Source organism: Xyrauchen texanus, chromosome 12 (genome assembly GCF_025860055.1).
Source record: "Xyrauchen texanus isolate HMW12.3.18 chromosome 12, RBS_HiC_50CHRs, whole genome shotgun sequence".
Classification (NCBI taxonomy): domain Eukaryota; kingdom Metazoa; phylum Chordata; class Actinopteri; order Cypriniformes; family Catostomidae; genus Xyrauchen; species Xyrauchen texanus.
In genome coordinates this window covers 1,410,097-1,433,245 of record NC_068287.1, presented here as the reverse complement: position 1 = coordinate 1,433,245, position 23,149 = coordinate 1,410,097, and the positions used below count along the sequence as shown (strand labels likewise).

At 37.4% G+C, this 23,149-nt stretch overlaps 1 protein-coding gene across 2 annotated transcripts in view; it reads right to left on the bottom strand.

Moving 5' to 3' along the window:
- The window catches only part of LOC127653362 (G-protein coupled receptor family C group 5 member B-like), a 108,034-nt gene that overhangs the window by 41,421 nt on the left and 43,464 nt on the right, over positions 1–23,149 (bottom strand). Inside the window, exon 6 of one of the 2 annotated variants that reach the window (XM_052140035.1) lies at positions 12,113–18,700. The exons of the other annotated variant lie outside the window; for it this stretch is intronic. Within the exon in view, the coding sequence (XP_051995995.1) occupies positions 18,656–18,700 (45 nt within the window). The 3' untranslated portion in view covers positions 12,113–18,655. Of the gene's footprint in view, positions 1–12,112; positions 18,701–23,149 lie in introns of those variants that run through there. 2 annotated transcript variants of the gene reach the window in all.

The window sequence follows — 23,149 nt, the reverse complement described above, 5'->3', positions numbered from 1 at the left end:
TGCAAGAAGGCTCACTGGGAGAAATGCGTACTTGCGCATCCAGTGCCAGCTGTGTGCTAGCGGTGTGAGAACCACATTATAGCGATCACGAGGAGGTTATCCCATGTGACTCTACCCTCCCCAGCAACCGGGCTAATATGGTTGCTTAGGAGACCTGGCTGGAGTCACTCAGCACACCCTGTATTCAAACTCATGACTCCAGGGGGTGGTAGTCAATACTCGCTGATGTACCAAGGCCCCTTATTTTTCTTTTTAATACACTTGCAAAGTTATCACAAATCTGGTTTTTGCTTTGTCGTTATGGGATATGGTGGGTCATTCCCACAGAATTATCAAGGAAGTAGCTTTACAATCTGATGGCTACTGTAATATGCACTCTGGGTAAAAACCTTTAACATGGACTCTTTTAAACTTCAAAACATGCGCATTTGATAGCTGAATTAAAATAGACTTGATAAAACACTTGACATAACGTGGCACCAATGGATGATAAAACTATCAGACAGAAATATATGTTATGGATTGTACTTGTACTTATATTTGGCCCAAATCTGTTATGTACACTACCGGTCAAAAGTTTTGAAACACTTACTCATTCTTTATTATAGTTTTTTTCTTTCACATATTAGAATAATATTAAAGTCATCAAAACTATGGAATAATATAAATGGAACTATGGGAATTATGTTGTGACTAAACAAAATCCAAAATAAATCAAAACTGTGTTATATTTTAGCATCTTCAAAATAGTCACCCTTTGCCTAGAATTTGCAGACATGTACTCTTGACATTTTCTCAACCAACTTCTTGAGGTATCACCCTGGTATGCTTTTAAACAGTACTGAAGGAGTTACAATCTATGAAGGGCACTTAGTGGCTTCTTTTCTTTATTATTTGGTCCAAGTCATTAAAACATAATTAAAAAAAGTTTTTGAAATTAAAGTTTTAATATTAAATAAATAAATATGTTGGCACAATTATATTTTTGTCTACAAAATTAATTTCAAACATTTAAGCATACTCCTTCAGATCAAAAGATTTTTTTAAATCATGAGAAACATTTCAGTCAAGTGTTTCAAAACTTTTGATCAGTAGTGTATGTGTAGCTGCCTGTTTCTTTGAGCAATTTTCACATTCCCATTTCCAACAATGATAACTGCTAATGATAAGAAACTTGCTTATCATTTAGATCAAGCATTGGAGCAAGGTTTATGGGGGAGAACAGACACCCAACAGAGAGACAAGTCCCTCACAAGTATCAACTGCAGTACAATATAAGATAAGCTATTAATCATCATCATCAGCATCAATCTTTTATTTAATTTTCAGGAGAACATTAAGGGACAGACCCTCATGAACCTCAGACATGTTATAACAGGTTAAACGCAGCTGCAGTTAATACATTTATTAGATGGTTGGTTTGATTTTGGTGTACCAATTGGCAATATTTTTTAGATGCAACTGTGTTTATCTTTCTATGATTCATTTGTGAAAAGTGTCCATTGTTTTGAATCCACGTCTTCTTTTGGTGGTTCACATTTTTCTGAAGGGGGTGCTAGGAGCATGGCTAAATTGGAAAACTTTTAATAACTTACACTCTCAAAGCTGACAGTAATGGCAAATGTTTGGTACAAACAATTTAAATAAAGTTTGTTTACACTTGTTTAAAGGAATGGTAAATTAAATCCTACTTTTTAAGGACTTTTCAGTGAACCTTAGTGTTCATCTGAATACATAAAAAAGGTGTTTTAGAATAAATAGTGGTGTGTACTTTATTTGTAATTAAGTTTCCAACCCCACTTTAATTGTAGATGTATCAATTTATTTTGTATTTCTTCAGAATGTTTACATTTTTACTCTTAAAGCTTATATTTTATGAGAATTTAAAGAAACCTTTCTACAGTACAGTAAGTGAAATATTAAATTTTGTATTTCATTTAAGGTTTGTACTGTAATTCTATAAAAACTGAATCATTAAATATTGTATTTAGATCGTACTTTTACAGGTTTTAATCTAAACACAAACTCTGCCAGTCAAGTTTGAGATGATTTTAATCTGTATTATACTGTATTTTTAGAGACTTTTTTGTTGTTTGAACGTAATAAATCAGGAAATACCTAACGGTGAAATAACGGTGTTTCTCTGTAAAACCTTTAATGAACATTTCTGTAAATGTATTGTTTATGCACTTTATTTGAATAAGGATATTTTACTTTAATTTGACAGTTTTTGTTTGGCAGCCGCAACTGCCAGTCATTTGACAGTTTTTTATTATTTAAAAGTCGCAGATCACTAGAGATAATGTTAAAGAGGTGTGTGAACTTGCAAAAAAGATGTCAGACACTGTAATATGCCCCCTCCCTGCTTGTCATGGTGACAAGGTTTATAGTAGATTAGTGTCACTGGAGTGGTGTCTGGAGAATATCATAGACAATTGGAAGAGCTTTTGGGGTAGACCTGACCTGCTAAATAGAGACGGACTACATCCCTCCAGGGAAGGTGCCTCTCTCCTCTCTAGTAATGTGGCTCATAGTCTTAATATTGATAGTATTTGACTATATGGGGCCCAGGTCAGGAAGCAGACAAACACAGAGATATCACACAGGTCACATAAACTACAACACATAGAGACTGTATCTATCACATATGGCACTTTTCCACTGCACGTTACGGTTCGACTCACCTCACTTTTCTGAGCTTGCATTTCCACTGCAGTTTAGTGCTGCCTCAACATGGGTGGGATTATAGGCTGATCGTCATTGTTGTGCCGTCTCTACTGCTGTGACATCATCTTAAACACAACACAAACATACCAAAACAATAGCACGACCACTAACTGTTTGCTACTAGCTCATTGTGCAGCATAAAGTAAATTGACCTGGTTGTTTTAGAAGCAAGCTTCCAGTAACTGATCAACTAAATAAAGTGAAGCTTTCAAGCAGAGTATAGAGTTAACATGACAGAACATACCATCATCCATCGGGAATCAACGCAGTCCAGGGCACTCTCCCTCCCATTGCTCGCCGGTTTAGATAGCTTCCATTTGGTCAAACCACTTCCACTTTTGCTTGATGGCTCTGTAGTCGCTTTGAATTTTTTTTTTACTTTTCCCTACACGGTTGGTAGGTCCGGTGGTAGCCGTGTGCGGCCAACAGCTGATACACTTTCTGAGAGACTTTTTTTTCATCGCTAACGAGTGGACCGTCTGCACCTCGTTTATTGACCACGGCGTGGTTTTACGCACAGTCATTTCTTTTTTCACAATTCGAAAGTCACGTGAACAAATGATACTGCTATCGCTGTTACTAAAACTTTAAAACTAGTGGGTTGATGTCGCGTGTCGGAAATCCAGTGATGCTGGTAGTGACAATTCTCCCTGACCAATCGGTGATCTGCAGGATTTGACGTCACATTTAGTATCAGCTCGGCTCGCTTGAAACCTCGACCTAGGTGGTACTAAAAGAAGTATCAGGTACCAGGTACTATCCACAGTGGAAAACCCCAAAAAAGCGAGCAGAGTCGAGTTGAGTCGAGTTGTACCGTGCAGTAGAAAAGCCCCAATAGAGACTGTGTCTGTTCCCTGAACTAACAAACACAAACCCCTCACTAAATCATTTAGAAAAAATGTTATCAAGGAAAAACCTTTTGATCAAGAAAAAACAATTGAAGATAAACATCACACTGATATACTACTTAACATTACATGTTTCAACCAAAGCACTAATTGTAAATTAAATTATCATAGATTACAGATCATAGTTGGAATGCACTCTGTTTGACTGAAACCTGTCTTAAACTGGATGAATATATTATTTTAAATGAATCTACTCCCCCAGGTTATTGTTATAAATATGAGCCTCATCTGAAGGGTTGAGGAGGTTTTGCTGCTGCAATTTACAGTGAAGTTTTTGGTGTTACTTAGTGGACAGGATATAAATGTCTATTGAACTAATAATGCTTAATGTGACATCATCAGATACAAATAAAAAAAATCTGTCATCTTTTGCCCTTGCTACAGTATATAGATCACCTGGGCCATATTCTGATTTCCTTGGTGAATTAGGTAATTTTCTATCAGATCTAGTAGTTACTGTGGATAGAGATTTAATTGTTGGTGACTTCCACATGCACATAGATAATGAAAATGATACATTGGGATTAGCATTTATCGATATTCTCAACTCACTTGGAGTCAGACAAAATGTGACAGGACCAACTCATCGCTATAATCATATGCTAGATTTTATTCTGTCATATGGAATTGATGTTGATATAATAGAAATTCTGCCACAGAGCAATGACATCTCAGTTCATTACCTCATCTCTTGTATACTGTGATCAACTAATGTTACTCAATCTAATATACCATGCTATTTGGGAAGATATGGGGTGGGCATGTTTTCTTTAGTGCTGGCTCAAGTAAGATCAGGGGAGTCATTACATTGATAAGTAAGAATTTACAATTCAAATGTCTCAAACAGATTAAAGACAAATTAGGAAGAGTCGTTATTGTTTTAGCAGAAATTCAGGGGCAAAGGTTGATTTTGGCTAAAGGTTGACACACGTAACACTGATGATCAGGGCTTTTTTATAGATCTTGAAGGGATGTTGCAAGCAGCTGACATCCCTCATGAAATATAATATTGGGAGGAGACTTTAATCTATTGATGGATTTAGTCCTTGACCATAGTGAAGCAAATGTGTGCAAGCCCCCTAGAGCAACATTGACGCTTTAGAGGATGTGTAAAAATCTTGGTCTTACAGATATCTGGAGACTTTTGAGCCCATCTGGTAGGGACAATAATTTTCTTTAATCAGTCCATTAGATTTATTATAGAATATATTTTTTAATCTGTTGTTGATTGCTTAATTGGAAAGTTTAGAGGTGATGCCACATATGGAGAAAAATAAATCATATAGTTGGCACTTTAATATATCTGTCACGATCCCCTGTTGTCTGCCCCGTTTTTTACTTGTCAACTGTTGTAAACTACACTTCCCTGTGTATTTAAACCTATGTCGCGAGCAGTCTATAATTTGCCTGTTGCACTGCTAGATCCATTATGGTCGGTCGTTCTGTTACGAAGGCAGACGAAGGAAGACGAGGGGTGAGGATCTAAATGCGATAATGCGACATCCAAGGCGTACACAGGCTGGAGAGAACATCCACGTAGTGCAAAGATAACATTCAAACATCTACATTCAACGACCGACAATGACTGGAGAAAAAACAGGGTTTAAATACACAGGGAGAGTGATGATCAAACGACACACAGGTGAGAACAATGAATGACAGGCAATGATGAAGGCAGGGAATTATGGGAAGTGTAGTTTACAACAGTTGACAAGTGAAACACGGGGCAGACAACAGGGGATCGTGACAATATCACTTTTGCAAAATCCTGAATTCCAACAAATGTTAAAGGCTGAAATCAATGTTTATATCCTCAGTATCCTCTGTGTGTGGCTTGGGAGGCACTTAATGTGGATCTTAGGGACCGGATCATAAAATATGCCTCATTCATCAAAAAATCCAAAGCACATGAATGGATTTGGAAGGGAATATTAAAAGTGCCGAAGCAAAGCTGAAGTGCCGAATGTCATTTGATGACCTCAGAGTATTGACTCAATTGAAATACAGATATAATACTATTTTGTTGTGGAAGGTGGAGTTTGGGTTATTTATTGCTAGACAGTCATATTTTGAGTCGAGGGACAAAGCAGGGAAGTATTTTTTTCAAGCACTCCCTCAGTGAATTCTGCTGGTGGTGAAATTTTTACCTCAGCCACTGATATTAATAATGCCTTTAAAGAGTTCTATCTTGATCTTTATAGCTTCATGTTTTCATCTACTGATGAAGATATTAGAAACTGTGTGGAACCATTAGATCACCCTAAGCTGACGACTGAGCAAAAAAACTTCTTTATTTTGAGATGACCTTGGAGGAGCTAGACAAGGTAATTAAGGCCTTACCTACAGGCAAGGCTCTGGAGCCAGATGGTTTTAATAAAGTTATGACATCTCTTATCAATATAGATCAGGTGGCGTTTATTCAGGGCCGCAGAAAACATTAGGCGTTTCATCAATATTATGTGGTCAGTGGCGAATGATCAGATTCCGGTCGCTGCCCTCTCACTTGATGCCGGCATTTGATATGTTAGAATGGGATTATCTTTTTAAGATTTTGGAAATGTACGGGTTAGGGAATACTTTTATTGGATTAAGTTATGTTATAGACACCCGGTAGCGGCGGTACAAAGAAATGGATTAATTTCAGTTTAATTTATTCTTAATAGGGGCACCCGGCAAGGTTGTCCTCTTTCCCCATTATTGGTCTGTCTTACCCTGGAACTATTAACAGCGATAAGAAAGAAGGAGGATTTTCCAGCGGTGATAGCATAAGCTTTTGCTTTATGCAGATGATATTTTATTATTCGTCTCTGACCACATTAGATCCATGCCTTGTCTCCACAGGATTATTAGTTCCTTCTCTAAATTCTCTGGTTACAGAGTAAATTCTTATACTGTAAATCCGAAGCTTTGGCTCTGACAGCGTCCTGCTCATTAACTGCTTTTTAGCCGGGCACCTTCCAGTGGCCCAAACAGGGCATTAAGTATTTGTGCAGTTCGAGTTAATTTCGACCCTTTAATAAAAAGGTTTTCAAGTGAGGTAAGTTATCTATGTGTTACAGTTATCTATTGGGAAGGTTAATGTTATTAAAATGAAGTTTATTCCAAAATTCAACTATTGAAATTTGAAGTTCTTTATTCAGAATGGTAAATGTCCCAAATTACATTTCAACAAGTTACATAGGCTGATTGACAAAGGTGGGCTAGGCCTACCCAAGGATTTGTTTTATTATTATTTATTCGGTCTCCGACATTTGGCTCATTGCTCACTTCCACCTGAGAGAGACCCTCCATGGTTTCTTATTAAGCAGAAAATCTTTGCCCCTATTTCACCATTGCAAAGCCTTTCTATCAAACTAACAAGAGAAGTTGTCACACCCCATTATCTCGCATTTGCACGTGGTTTGGACAAAAGTGCTCAGAGTGTTTAATTCAGACATTTATTTAAATGTTGCCTCGAGCATATGGCTGAAACATAAATTATGTATTAATAAATCCCCTTTCTGTTGGTCAGAGAGGATTGAGAGGGTTTGGGTTGTGTAAAGATCCAAGAATTTTGGTTGGGGCTTCAGAACCTTATGTGTGAGGTATTGGACACTGAATTTTCATTTAGCCACAGACTCTGTGTCTTGGGTGATGGGACGACTCTTAAAATTGGGGACAGATGTCCTAGCCGGAGTCATGATTGGTAGGAAAATTATCCTCAGGGGATGGAAGTTGGCTAGGGCACCCTCATTTAGGAAGGGGAGATGGGCAAGGTGGTGGCGTTTGTGGAGATGTTTTTTAGAAGGCTTGGAAAACAGGATTTGTTTGTCAGGAAGTGGGGGTTATTTGGCTTTTTTGGAGGGTTCTCGGGGAGGGGCTGTGGAGAGGGATTTGTAGTTTAGCTGGCTATGTGTTTTATTGATGTTGTATGAATGTATAGCTTTTTTTTATGCTCTAGTTGTTGGTGACCACAGTAGTGCGTGTTTGTGTCAGGTGGGATTGTTCAGGGGCAGGGAATTTAATGTGATTAACCGATTCCATTTTTTATTTTGTGTTTGTATGTTTTTTTGTTAGGAATCAATGAAATTGCTAATAACAAACGTTTGACATTTTTACATATTAGAAAAAGAGATTGTAAAATTATAAAGACCACATTCCATTGTTAGTGCAACAATCAAACTTCACCCCCCGAATCAAACAAACAGAAAAAAAATGTGTGCATTAACCCTGCGCAGGACATCCCTCTAAACTCAAACAGTCCATGTGAGCATACGAAAGCCCCGGCGACAACTTTGCCATTGGATTGGTCAAGTCCTGTGTTTCTATACAAATTTTGTGATAATCTATAAAACAAACTCCAGCCAATAAGCAGAATAAACCGACAGAATGTGTAGATTCATCCACATAACTGTCCCGATGGTGTGTTCCTCCACAAAACAAGCTCCAGCTGCTAGGTGGAACCAGCACAAAAAGAAAAAGCCACCCAGTTTCCTCAGACGGTCAAGTGAATGTTCAGTGAGTAAGTCCCATTCAGCTGCAACGTGAGTACCACAAAATAACTTACTTCATTGACTTAATGAAGGACATGGCTTGTAGGGACATGTAAATGTTTTGCGGCCATCCTTAGTATTGATTCTCAATTTGGCCGGGAACATCAGTGCAAAAGCGACCTTCCATTAATGTAAGAGTTTCTTGCATTCCTTGAATTGATCACGTTTCTCTCTTGTCGAATTCACAATATCTGGGAACAAGAAAATGTTGTGGTTCTTCCAAGAAAGCCTTCCTTTACTCCCCGCCTCGTGTAACACAAGATCTTTATGGGATGATCTCAGAAATGTGGCCGGAATTGATCAGGGCCTGTCTCTCTCAACGGATCACCAAACCGGAACTCTGTGAGCTTCCAGCCTATGACCTGTTATGTCGAGCAGACTCTGAAAGAGCCCGTCCAGGAATTCCACCATATTCTGACCCTCTGCTCCCTCAGGAATTCCAACAATTTGGATGTTATTCCATCGGTTACGTTTCTCCTTGGTCGCTAGCGAATTAGCAGCTAATTCTCTCTCCGATGACTCCCGATAATCGATTTGTTTCTTAACATCTGCCATTCTTGTAACCGTCTTAATGAATTTCATCTCCATGGCAGTGATTAACTGACGTATTACAGCAAGCTCTTCCAGGTTAGCAACGATCTTCGTCAGCATTGCAGACACATTCATCAATTGTTGTAATCAGGGTATATCGAATCTCACCAGTTTTTGACACAAAAAGTATTAAAACTAGCAAAATGCTTAGAGCTCACCGTTCACATGTCCGAACCTCGCATGGCGCCACATGACTCCCTCCACTGTCACACTTTTACAAAAGTAAGGAAATTGCAGTCTTTCCGAAAGTGGCTACAATAACAAAAATATTGTTGGTGGCTAAACATTTATCATCAAATAATTGTTGTGATCATTAATAACATCAGATTTTCTTCTCCTGCCTCCAGTTAAAAAGAAATGCAATGAGATTTTCATTAATTAATTTAGAGATAGTATAATATAAACCAAAAAAGAGTTTGGTGATTGGCTTGTTCTTCACTACAAAAGTCCTCGTGGTTTCTCATCTATAATATTTATCTTGCAATTTTACTTATGCTTAGCTGAATTTGTAAATAAGAAACAATAGATATTTGGAATTTTGGGCAAATTTTTAAAAGAAAACCATCTACAAATAAAAATGTACATTCAACAGGGTTGCCAAGCTCATGGGAATCCTGGAAAAATTATTTCACCAATGTGTCTAATTATGCTCTGCTTTATAAGACTGATCTGACAGTGAAATCATTAATCGTAGGTTGACTTTTCTTTTGCTAAATTCGGTTTGTGCTTACCGTAATCTTAAACACTACTACCAAAGCAGTAACTGGTGGGTGTCAGTTAACGTGTAAGCTCTATTTTCCTGGTGTAATGTAAAATTAGGGGTGCCAAAAGCAAGTTGTGAAGCAAGATGTTTTGAGTGGTACAGGCTGTAATATGGTAAAGAGAAATACATTTTTTATAAACTACCCTCCAACCCAAACCTAAACCTATCCATCAGTGGAGTAAAAATGTGCAGCCACAGGGGAAGGAAAACTCACTGGAGCAATGCAAAAATATCTGATAGGAGATGGCGCTTGAGTCTGCTTAATGTGTCTGATCTAAGGGTACGAAACTCTCAGAAACAACATGCTGGCTTTTAAACATTAAAATAAACAAAATATAGAGCACACTACCACTGGTTGTTGAACTGTTTTAATCCATATATTTTTCTTGTTTTTCAGTGGGAATTGTTCTATGCACAGACATCACAGCACAGCTCCAAAAACAGTCTGAGGGCAAAACAATCCAGAGATGGTGAGACAATTGAAGAATACAGAAACAAGGGCAATGCAGTAGTGTGGAAGATTCAGCAAACTGACATGATGTGCAAATCTCACCATTGATTTACTAACTTTATGAACATGGATTACGTATAAAGTATTTTCAAGAATATGATATCTTTATAATAGAAATATTTTTCTTTAACGGTCACATCTGTCAATGGCCATTTGAAACACATACACCTTTTTCTAAATGTTGTGATACATACAGTACAGCAAATAGTGTTTGTGAGTCATGTGAAAATACAAAGCTTTATTTATGACTTTCATGTAAACCCCAACATACACACACACACACACACACACACAGTATATTTATATAGGTGACTTGACAAAATTACAGAAACATTTAACATTTTATAATTATAAAGGCCCTAAAAATCTGTCAGGCCCTTTCTCATCCTTTATAATAGCTATAGATACTAAAGGATACCAGCCTGCTATACTTTCAGGTGTCCTGAACTATGTAGTGGAATATTGTACTTGTCCACAAGATTGGAACGAGGCTGGAAAGTACTCATCAAGTCCCATTACACTTAACGAGTGTTCTTGCATTATTGTGGCGATAAACTACCAGGTCAAGAGGGAGACTGCTATAGTGCCTCTTCAGATATCTGTGATGCTGGTGTTATTCAGTTATCTAGTTGTAAACATTTTAGGCAGATTCACTTCAAACTATTGCTCTGCCATGACAGTAGTTTAGCTGAAAATGTATAGTAATGCCTGCTATAGTGCCTCTTGTGACGATGCTGAAAATGCAACACATTGTCCTTTAAAACTGACATACAGCGCATCCAGAAAGTATTCACAGCGCTTTACTTTTTCCACATTTTGTTATGTTACAGCCTTATTCCAAAATGGATTAAATTCATTATTTTCCTCAAAATTCTACAAACAATAGTACATAATGACAACATGAAAAGAAGTTTGTTTGAAATCTTTGCAAAAAAAAAAAAAAAAAAAAAATCACATGTACATATGTATTCACAGAATTTGCTCAAATTACAATTACAATTACAGCCTCAAGTCTTTTTGTGTATGATGCTACAAGCTCGGCACACCTATTTTTGGGCAGTTTCTCCCATTCTTCTTTGCAGGACCTCTCAAGCTTCATCAGGTTGGATGGGTAGTGTCGGTGCACAGCCATTTTCAGATCTCTCCAGAGATGTTCAATCGGGTTTAAGTCTGGGCTCTGGCTGGGCCACTCAAGGACATTCCCAGAGTTGTCCCGTAGCCACTCCTTTGTTATCTTGGCTGTATGCTTAGGGTCGTTGTCCTTTTGGAAGATGAACCTTCGCCCCAGTCTGAGGTCCAGAGCGCTCTGGAGCAGGTTTTCTTTTACGGAGGAGTGGCTTATGTCTGGCCACTCTACCATACAGGCCTGATTGGTGGAGTGCTGCAGAGATGATGGTTCTTCTGGAAGGTTCTCCCCTCTCCACAGAGAAACGCTGGAGCTCTGTCAGAGTGACCATCGGGTTCTTGGTCACCTCCCTGACTAAGGCCCTTCTCCACCGATCACTCAGTTTGGCCGGGCAGCCAGCTCTAGGAAGAGTCCTGGTGCTTTCAAACTTCTTCCATTTCAGGATGATGGAGGTCACTGTGCTCATTGGGACCTTCAATGCAGCAGACATTTTTCTGTACCCTTCCCCAGATCTGCAACTCAATACAATCCAGACTCGGAGGTCTACAGACAATTCCTTGGACTTCATGGCTTGGTTTGTGCTCTGACATGCACTGTTAACTGTGAGACCTTATATTGACAGGTGTGTGCCTTTCCAAATCATGTCCAATCAACTGAATTTACCACAGGTGGACTCCAATCAGGTTGTAGAAACATCTCAAGGATGATCAGAGGAAACAGAATGCACCTGAGCTCAATTTGGAGTGTCATGGCAAAGGGTGTGAATACTTATGTACATGCAAGTTTTCCGTTTTTTATTTTTTATAAATTTGCAAAGATTTCAAACAAACTTCTTTCACGTTGTCATTAAGGGGTATTGTTTATAGAATTTTGAGGAAAATAATTAATCAATTTTGGAATAATGCTGTAACAACAAAATGTGGAAAAAGTGAAGCGCTGTGAATACTTTCTAGATGCACTGTATAGTCCTCTAGAATGACAATAAACTTAATGTAGCACACCAATTTTGCATTTTTAATTATTTACTTCATGTGTTGAAGTAAATCATTACACAAATGTGTTAGTATATACTATATTTAGAAAGATTGTTGAAATCATGCAGGTACATTTATCACAACAGCTATCAAAATGATGTTCCCTGTTCCGTCCATAATTTCAGCTTCTACTAGTAACCTACTGGTTTGTGATGCATAACAGGCAGATGGGATTTTCTTCACTCTCACTAGCTTTTCAGTCACACTGAGGGCTAGGCAAATACTTGCAATATAGTTGCAATGATTTTCTGGCATGTGGCAACAAATCTGATTATTTTAAACTAGATTTTTACTGTACATTTCGAATCTACTTAACATCTGTTTGGTCATAACGAGGTTCATCTGATTGAAAAAAACACTCACACTCTTTTAACCTATTTTAGAACAGATAAATACTTATCAAGATACATTTTGAATATTGTCAAAAAGTTTAAAAATATCAGTATATATATTTTTTTAGCTACAGTGTATTGACCAGCCCTAGTCACCCTGAGGTTGCCTATTTAGGGTTTAGGCTTGATACCCTGTTATGATGAACCAACCTCTAAAATAAAAACAAAACTGAAAACAAAGAGCACACACAACCCAATACAACACCAAATATATGTTTAACTATTGTAATAAGTAAAATAAAATAATAATAATATCTTTAAGACACTGTTGCACTGACATTTAGTTTAAAACACCAATTATGGCACAGAATGTTGAATACTAATGTGAGAGTAAAGCATGTAAGCATTTAAGGAAAAGGAGAGTGTTCACATCTACATACAACACACCTGTAATTCATCTGTCTAACACACACTGTCTCTTCCAGAGGGTCACAGGCTCACAACCCAGTGTCAGAAGCCAACAACCACACAACACTTTAACATGTTCATATTATAGCTAAATATGGAATGACTCGTCCTTTGAGGCCCTATTTACTCCAGGGGCCCATTCTTCGTACATCACATAATACATCTGAGATTATATGACACATACCATTTTTTCTAATTGTTACAATTCCTCTGTAGCTCATTTTGTTCTTCAAACACAAGTGCAGATTTGCTTAGAATATTTGGATTGAGTTGTCCGAGATAACAGTGCATTCCTGTGTTAACTGACGGACACAAGTACCACTACTCAAAACCATGATCAGCAATGCAGTGATTGGTTGGTGACAAAGTAGACCAATGTGGTGACATCATATTATTTTTTAAAAAGTAATAATTAATCACTTTATTAATATAAACTTATCTGAGAAATTTATTTTGCACATATTTAAAATAAATTGCAGTCATAATACTCAAACGAAACTGTAGAATCTTTAAGACTAAAAGTCCATTCACACCAAATTCAGGATTAATTTTTGGGACGAACTGCCAACGAAGGGTCTAGTCACACCAAGACCGTAATAAATAAAATCTACAAACATATTTATTTAGTTTCCCTTTATTTAACTAATTTGGAGTAACTTTTTAATTATGTTTTCTCCATGTTTTTACTGCATTTTCAGGAATATAGAATCAGTTTTTTATACCAGAGAGGTTAGTCAAGAGCGATGTTGCGTAAATATAAATACTTTTTATATGTATATGTATTTTGCTACGAGAATATTCCAAATGGATTCCCAAACCAAGGTTTTCTTTTTTTAATGCCTACATAATGAAACAAAAGTTACAATGATTTAAAAACATGTGGAATAAACAGGTATAGAAAATATAATGCAAAACATTAAAAATTATATAAAAGAAAACACAGGCTCACTGCCTTTTCTTTATTTGTTTATTGCATATTTGTATTTAACTCAGGGTTTCTTGCACGTGGAAAGAAAAAGGGCACAGTTATACTTTGTGTTATATTATCCTGGCAAGAAAAATAGCAGTGATGTTCTGCAATTTGTTTGTAGACGCTCATAGTAAAATATCGCTTTTCATGGGATCTAGTCAAAGCTAGTCAAAAGGATTTGCAGAACCACACAGCTATTTTATGTCTGGATACTATAACAGGCACAGTGATATACATATAAAATGTGCATTAAGACAAAACATCAGGTATTATATAATATGAGGTATCAACACAATACATATATATTCTAAAAAAAGAAAGAATGGGTTTACAGCTTCTATTTTATTAATTGACTGCATATTTGCACTGAATTGAGACAAGTAAAAAGCACAGCACCTGTGTTTGCCAGTTGAGTAGCGCCACCAAGGGGTAAATGAGTGTGGAGCAGTAGTGACTCTGGAAAAATTACAAAAAGCTCTAATCTCATTGGTCAGTCAGTTTCCATTGCAGTCAGAAAAAAAACCCAATAATAAATCAGACTGCTCTCCATAAAAAAACATGAAAAACTTGTTGGCGGATGAGTTGTAGGGCTCTGTGTGAATAGCGCCATAGGAATCAATTGTTCCAAACCAAAAGCACGTTTGGAATGAACGTTTGCGCCGAAAAAACAGACTTGGTGTGAATAAGACTTGATTCCTCAAAAAAATTTAATTTTAGAAGGTTACAAATAATTCTTGGACCTTACAAGAGTAAGTAAAACCAACAATGTGGCCAACATAAAGAGAAATACCTGACTTATGTTCTAAAAATAAAACTGTAACGGTTACAGTACATTATTTCCAATTGCATTATGTCTGTATTTTTGTTTTTTACAGGTATTATTATTTTTTTATTTAAGAAAATGTCACGTACTGAGATTCATTTTATAATTTATTTGTAAAGTGATGAGAGTTGTGCAATGGCATAATCTCTTTTAAAAAGCTTGCTAACTTCTCTGCATCTTTTGAGCTGTACAGTGCAGAAAGTACCAAGGCCAACGCAGACTTAATGCATGCTCAGACCAATAAAGCTCCAATACATTTCTAATGTAAATTACTCCCTCACAACTAAAGCAGTACTCTCAATGAGTAAAATGAGTTGTGCCTATTATCATATTATTATATTATTTCAAAACAATTCTTTTTATATGAAATAATTATTGCTCCTTCTCCAAGGAGCTCTCGTAAGACAGTGACTTGGACAGAGTTCTAGTATCATTTCCACACAAAAAAAGCTGCAATCTAATCCTGTTTACATTTAATAAACATACTTCAGAGCAGGTTTCAGTCTATGGACCTGTTGCTAGGTCGGCAATTCCGAGATGTAACTTATCTCAGAGATGTTCCTTGATGAATGGATCAATACAGAATCAAATCAAATAGTCAACAATTTAATACAGATATCGTGCGAAGAACGGAGCCCTGGTATTAAAGGGGACCTATTACGCAACCACACAACCACACTATAATGAAAAAAATCCACTCAGTCTTTTTTATTTTAATCCCCATTAATCATAAACACTGTCTCAGAACAAGCCGTTTGCACATTCTGTACAAAGTGACATAACTTTTCACAGTTCAATTATTACAACCACATTCTACAACCAAGTTTTCCCAAAAAAACTAAATTAATGACAAATGCATTTACATTTAATTCACACAGTGTTTACAGAACTGAAGAACTTGTTGTTAATATAGTGACCTCACTCTCTTTTGGACACTGACAGCTCGTCTGAGGTTCTGTGCTATAACATCAGCCGTATATAAAAAGTCTACACACCCCTGTTAAAGTGCCAGGTTTTTGTGATGTAAAAGAATGAGACAAAGATAAATCATGTCAGAACTTTTTCCACTTTTAATGTGACCTATAATGTGAACAATTCAATTGAAAAACAAACTGAAATATTTGTGAGTGAAAAATGAAAATAACCACAATAACCTGGTTGCATAAGTGTGCACACCCTCTTATAACTGGGGATGTTGCTGTGTTCAGAATTAACCAATCACATTCAAACTCATGTTAAATAGAAGTCATTACACACCTGCCATCATTTAAAGTGACTCTAATTAATCACAAATAAAGTTCAGCAGTTCTAGTCCTGACATTTTCTTAGTTGCATCTCAGAGCAAAAGCCACAGAGAGCTTCCAAAGCATCAGAGGGATCTCATTGTTGAAAGATATCAGTCAGGAGAAGGGTACAAAAGAATTTCCAAAGCATTAGATATACCATGGAACACAGTGAAGACAGTCAGCATCAAGTGGAGAAAATATGGCACAACAGAGACATTACCAAAAACTGGACGTCCCTCCAAAATTTATGAAAAGAGGAGAAGAAAACTGGTCAGGGAGGATTCCAAGAGGCCTATAGCAACATTAAAGGAACTGCAGGAATTTCTGGCAAGTACTGGCTGTGTGCTACATGCGTACACAATCTCCCGTATTCTTCATATGAATGAGTTATGGTGTAGGGTGGCAAGACGGAAGCCTTTTCTTACAAAGAAAAACATCCAAGCCCAGCTAAAGTTTGCAAAAACAAACATCAAGTCTCCCAAAAGCACGTGGGAAAATGTGTTATGGTCTGATAAAAAAAGGTTGAACATTTTGGCCATAATTCCAAAAGGTATGTTTGGCACAAAAACAACACTGCACATCACCCAAAGAACACCATACCCACAGTGAAGGATGGTGGTGGCAGCATCATGCTTTGGGCCTGTTTTTCTTCAGCTGGAACTGGGGCTTTAGTCAGGGTGGAGGGAATTATGAACTGAAGATGAAGAGGAAGTTCACCTTTCAGCACGACAATGACCCAAAGCACACATCCAAATCCACAAAAGCATGGCTTCACCAGAAGAAGATTAACGTTTTGGAATGGCACAGCCAGAGCCCAGACCTGAATCCAATTGAACATCTGTGGGGTGATCTGAAGAGGGTTGTACACAGGAGATGTCCTCCCAATCTGACAGACTTGGAGCGCTTTTGCAAAGAAGAGTGGGCAAATATTGCCACGTCAAGATGTGCCATGCTAACTGACTCCTACCCAAAAAGACTGAGTGCTGTAATTAAATCAAAAGGTGCTTCAACAAAGTATTACTTTAAGGGTGTGCACACTTATGCAACCACGTTAATGTGAGTTTTCTTTTTTCTTTTTTTTTTTTCTCAAAGATTTCAAATTTCAATTGAATTGTTCACGTTATAGGTCACATTAAAGGTGGAAAAAGTTCTGACATGATTTATCTTTGTCTCATTCTTTTACATCACAAGAACCTGGCATTTTAACAGGGGTGTGTAGACTTTTTATATCCACTGTATGTGTCTAAACTCATACCAGTGTGTCTCTCAAACTTAGTTTCTCACACCAGCCCTGCAGTCTAGCATTAAACCATATATTACAGTTCAGCGAGAGCACACGTATACATAAACAAAATACAGCATCTCTGTCAACAGCAGTTTACTAATAAATGCCAGAATATAATAGTCTCTAACGTTAGTTTGGTCAAGAACAGCCAACACCAAACTAAACAAACTGTTGGCATCCATGTTTCTTGTTATTGTTTCTATAGATGTCACCATGTCATCCTTTGAAGACTCCTATATTCTGTACACACACAAAACAACAGTTTAGAGGATTATTTCTATATTTAAATGCAGCTTTCACTCCAAAAATGTGTACAGTCAGTGAGGGTTGCTGTTCTTAAATGGATAGTTCACCCAAAAATCATAATTCTGTCATCAGAATGACTCATGTCATTCCAAATGTAAAACTAAAGGTAAATGGTGACGGAGGCTATACTTGACATCATCTTTTGTTTGACAGAATTTTCCTTTTGGCTATTTCTAAAATAAGTTTTAGACACAAGCTGCATACTGAGTCTACAAGCAGACGTCTGATCTATATGAACAACCCTCTCCATATCATCAATATCGAACATCACCTCATTTAGTCCCATTCAGTTCTCACATCAACGGTTCACACCATCTCATCTATACAGCAATAGCAGGTAGCTAACTATGTTACTGTGTTAAATCAAACAGCTCAAACAAAACTAAGGGGATATTTCAGCACTCCAGTCATGCATGCAAGACCCCTGATGTATCAGATGACAAGACTGGAAAGTCATTGAGAATTGAGTGAAATTTGGACTCCTGATTTTAGATTTGCCGCATGGAGTCACGGCACTGCAGTCACACCATTCACACACAGATAACCACACAAAGAAAACAGCTTTCACCAGAGAGACCAAAGCATCCTGTCCTAACAGGATACTCACACATCCAAGCTCTACTTTTGTTTAAAATAATTTTTTTTTTTTTAAATACCCAAGTAAACTTTTCCATAATAATCACAGATATATTTTGGTGCAATCAATAGTAATGGAATAAATTAGTGTTCGAATGCTGTTTTAAAGCATTTATTGTATAATTGCTTGAAAATGGGACAATATTTTCACCAGTTCACTAACTAAAAATCACTACAGCTATCGATCGTGTTTTAAGTTGTTAGCAGTCCTCCTGTCATGCATGTCAAATTGCTCTGGGCACACACACACACACACACACACACACACACACACACACACACACACACAGCATCCGGGTCTTGTTTCAGTGACACTGCACCGCTGATGGTGTTGACATGGTCCTCACTCTTCCTCCTTTACCACAGCTGTCTTCCTGTGTATGTGGGGGGGGCAGATGGAACCTGTAACAACCACAAACACAATTAGCCAATGACACGCAAGACAAGCAGGCAGGTCCAGTTTCCTGTCTACGTGATTTGAATTGAAGTTTAAATACACAATAGAGCAGTGTTCATTTAGTTATTTTTTTCCTGTTACTTAAATGGACTATCTCTTAAATATGGCACCTACATGACATAAGGTATCCACTCTACGACAAAATGTCTTGACTCATTGAAAGAGCAAGCTTTTCATAAGTGGACAAACAAAGTAAATGATTTCCTAAAAGTAAATGTTCTTCTCGTCAAATGGGACATTTCTTAATTACAATCACATTTGGCTTGTTCACTGGGTGTTTTAAGGCACTGTTTACATTAAACTGCTTTGAAGTAATATGTAAAATTACTATAGAAATAAAACTGAAGTGGAAATGAAAGTATTCCTCCAGGGCTTCATGTGTAGAACTCATATTTGTGACTGCAGTGACTCATCATGTGTTGCTGTGCTGTTTGCGTGAATGTTAGCTCAGCTTTTTAAGAGGCTCTGGAGTTGCATTGTTTGGAGGTTTTCTTCTATTTATAGTTGAGGTCAAGACAGAGGAGACACCTGGACCCCCACCCAACAGGACATTGAATATTCGCTGCATTATTATGAACAATGAATATAAGGGGTGGGTAAAAAATATAGATTTTCAATGCATCGCAATCTCCATTTCAACAATCTTGATATTGATTCTTAAATCCAATTATCAATCTTTTACTCTATGCGCTACACTACTAAAATGAGAGGAAATCACTCGCATTTGCAACCAAATATCCTGCTATGCAAATAAAATGTATTTCGCAACTGGCTGGTAAATGTTTAGATTTTACTCACCAGTGATTGTGTAGTAAATTGGTCAATTATACAGCAGTGAGATCCTTTCACAGTGTGTTGAGAGTATAAGTTCAGTGTAATGAGTGTCCAAAGACGATGTCGCTGAATAAAGTCTCTTTTAATATCCTTTCTATTCTGTACAGTCAGTTGTTTATCAGAGACAACAATAATTCTATTCATGTATAGCACGGATGAGCTAAAGCCATTAGAGTCCTCTCTCATTAATTTGCACTCATTTATAGATGTTTTTTAAAGAAATGCATAGTGTGGATAACTATTCATGAACACCAAAGAGACCCATCTGACTATTTTGAACAATTTTTCTATAAAAACATGCACTACACAGACGTCTTTGACCGCTGTCATATATCTTACCACTTTTAAAAGACATGATGTCAAGTTACAACTTTGTAAATAAGCCATTCTCTCTCATTCAGCTGCAGTGCCTCTTGTTGTTTTGAGCACAAACACATCATGGACGCTCTGTATTGGCCTTCTCGTGCCCATCTGCTCTATTTATAATTATTGGTGTAAATAAGCACTAAATGGACATCTTTGACCATTTTGATGTGTTTCCAGCAATGTGCGCCTCAGTGCACCTATATGTGTGAATCATTTCACTGCGTTTTTGGCTCATATCAGCATGGATACAACTCGAGCTTTGCAAAGAAACGGTTATTGAATAATGGGGCAGTTAAAAACACTTGAAACTGAAAGCAAAACAGTGAGTAAACCGTTTCCTACCTGAATATTTCAAATGTCAGGACTGTTTTATAGTTTATGGTGCCGAGTGTTGTACTTGAGATGAACAGTGTAATATATTTGCATGCAATATGTTGGATGTTTTATAATGTTTTGGAGCTTTGTACATTCTCTTCCGGTTGAGTTTCAAATATGGCTGTATTTGAGGGGCTCCACAACATTAGCCAATCATAACAGTGGGTGTTTCTGTTGAAGTTTTAAGGAGGTGCTTTGACTGAAACGATCAGTTTTGGCCTGAGGACCAGAGACAGGGTGAAAAATTAATATATGAAAATCATATATGACCAAATATGACTAGTTTTGGTGCAAAAAAGACTTTAATAACATTATGAGTGCACTTTAATTCTGACCTCTATTATTAAAGGGGTCATGAAATGCTGTTTTTTTTAAATAATTGTATTATGACATTGATTATTAATGCATTTACTATTAATACAGAATAAACCAGCATAAACAGTTGTTGAGAACCTTTGTAATGTGTCCGCCCGGAGTCATTATACTGATGCACACTCTGCAACACACACGCTCGCACACACGCATACACACACCAGTGCATCTCTGTCAATGATAAAATGACAGAGAAAGGACCTCTTTGTTGCTATTTGATGCACAAATCTATTCCAGATGGGACAACGTTATCTGTATCGGTCTCTGTGTTTGGATAGAATCAGATGTGGGCAGGGCTTAAACTGGAAATTTGTCTTTTTAACTAAATGAAATGCCAATTTTTAAATGTTAATCTTACATATACAGTTTCTATAAATAAAATATGCCTTTTATATGCCTTTTCATAATAATAGCCTAATAATAATAATAATAACAATTCTGATTAATATTTTAGGCAACAAATATAATTTATTTGAATTTAGGCTAGGGCTGGGCGATAAAACGGTATTGGTATTTATCGATGGTACACCTTTATCGATAATGTAAAAAAAAAAATTCCGATATAATGCTCGATAGTTTCACTTAAATAAATTAAAATGTAAATAGACATGAAGTTTGGTTGCATGAAAAACCCTCAAGCATGCGCCGTCCCTGGATCATAAATAGTAGTTTTTTTGGTTTCTTTACATCTGACCAACATCAGAACACCGTTGTGTGTAAGCTTTGCAAAAAAAATTTAAAAAAAAAAGAACGTCCCGACCAAGTACAGAAACACAAGCAACTTATTTCATCACCTTAACCGCTTCCACCCTTTTGAAAATTATATAGATTGTTATCCCGGATGGATATGATGGCGCCAGGTTGTTTACCGGCTTGCAGTCATGGCCAACGTGACTTATCTATGTTAACGCTAGTTTTTATCTTTGTCATTGGCTTTATTTCTCGCACGGTTTGCTCTGGTCTGGTCTATGTGTTCTTGGCTCTTTTAAATTTACGAACGGAGGTAACTGACTGTTTGATACGCGATCCCAGTGTCAACTGGTGGTTCCCTTCTCATGCTGCGCCGGTCAAGCTGACGCAAGTCTGCCACCTGGGTGTATGCGCTTGCAGAGGAAACGACGAAGGAAGCGTCGAAAGCGGGCTGGACGATTAGTGAGGTCGAAGAAGTCGCAAAGAATTACTTTCTTCTCCTCAGTGGCCTCAGTGCAGGATGGTGTTGAAGTGCTGCCGACTCTGAGGGGTTCATACTTGGTGCCTGTTTATCCAACTTCATCTGGATCAGGGTGGCGACCATCGCGGACCATGGTTTCGAGGTGGCAGCATGAAGGCCGCGGTGCTAACCTAAACAACATACGTTCCCTGGGTAGCGGTAGGTCGGGAAATACATATGTGACTTCTCATCTTTCGTCTGACTCTATCTCTGTGACAATGGCTTTGATCAATGCAAGATCTCTCTCTAACAAGTCTTTTATACTGAACGATCTTTTTCTCTCTCAGAAATTAGATTTTTTTATTTGTTACGGAGACTTGGCTCAGCAACGGCGACATGGCTTCTATTTCAGAACTTTTACCTCCCGACTGTAGTTATTTTAGCTCACCTAGGGCAGTAGGTAGGGCTGGGGGCCTTGCAGTTATTTTTAAAAACAAGTTTAAATGCAGGCTTCTGTCAACTGAGGCATTTTTTACATTTGAAGCTCAGCTTATTTTATAAATGAGTTCTTTGATTTTTTTTTATCTGCTATTATTACTTGCTTAGATAAAAAAAAAAATATTTTGGGGGATTTTAATATTCACATGTGTTGTCCTTCGAGTTTGTTAATTTATTAGATTCTTTTGGTTTTGGTTTATTTCAGAGTGTTGCTGGCCCTACTCATATATGTGGTCATACACTTGATCTGGTTTTATCTCTGGGTTTTTCTATCAGCAATGTGCAAATTGCTGACACTGTGTTCTCAGATCACAAGACTGTTATTTTTAACCCAAATTTTTCATGCTGTGATCAGGCTAATGATGGCCTTGTTGCTGTCGCATCTCGTTTTATCACTCCCTCTACTGCTAGTCGTTTTTCAGCTGCTTTTAATGTTTCTCCACTGAAATCACTGCTGGAGTCTCCTTTTTCTGATATGGGGCCTGGGGAGTTGGTCTCCAAGTTCAACTTGTCATGTTCTCGCATCTTAAACATTGTGGCGCCATTAAAAATTAGGAAGAAAAAAAGTCAAGGCTCAGCCCTGGCTGAATAGTAATACCCGTGCTCTTAGGCAGGAGTGCAGGAAGACTGAGTGAAAGTGGCTTAAAGATAAACTACAAGTGTCCTATGAAATTTTGAGAGACTGTTTGACAAAATTTCAAAGAGCAGTTAAATTAGCCAGATCAAGCTATTTTTCTAATATCATTTCAAAGAACTGTCATAATGCTAAAGTTCTTTTTTCTACCATTACATCATTTCT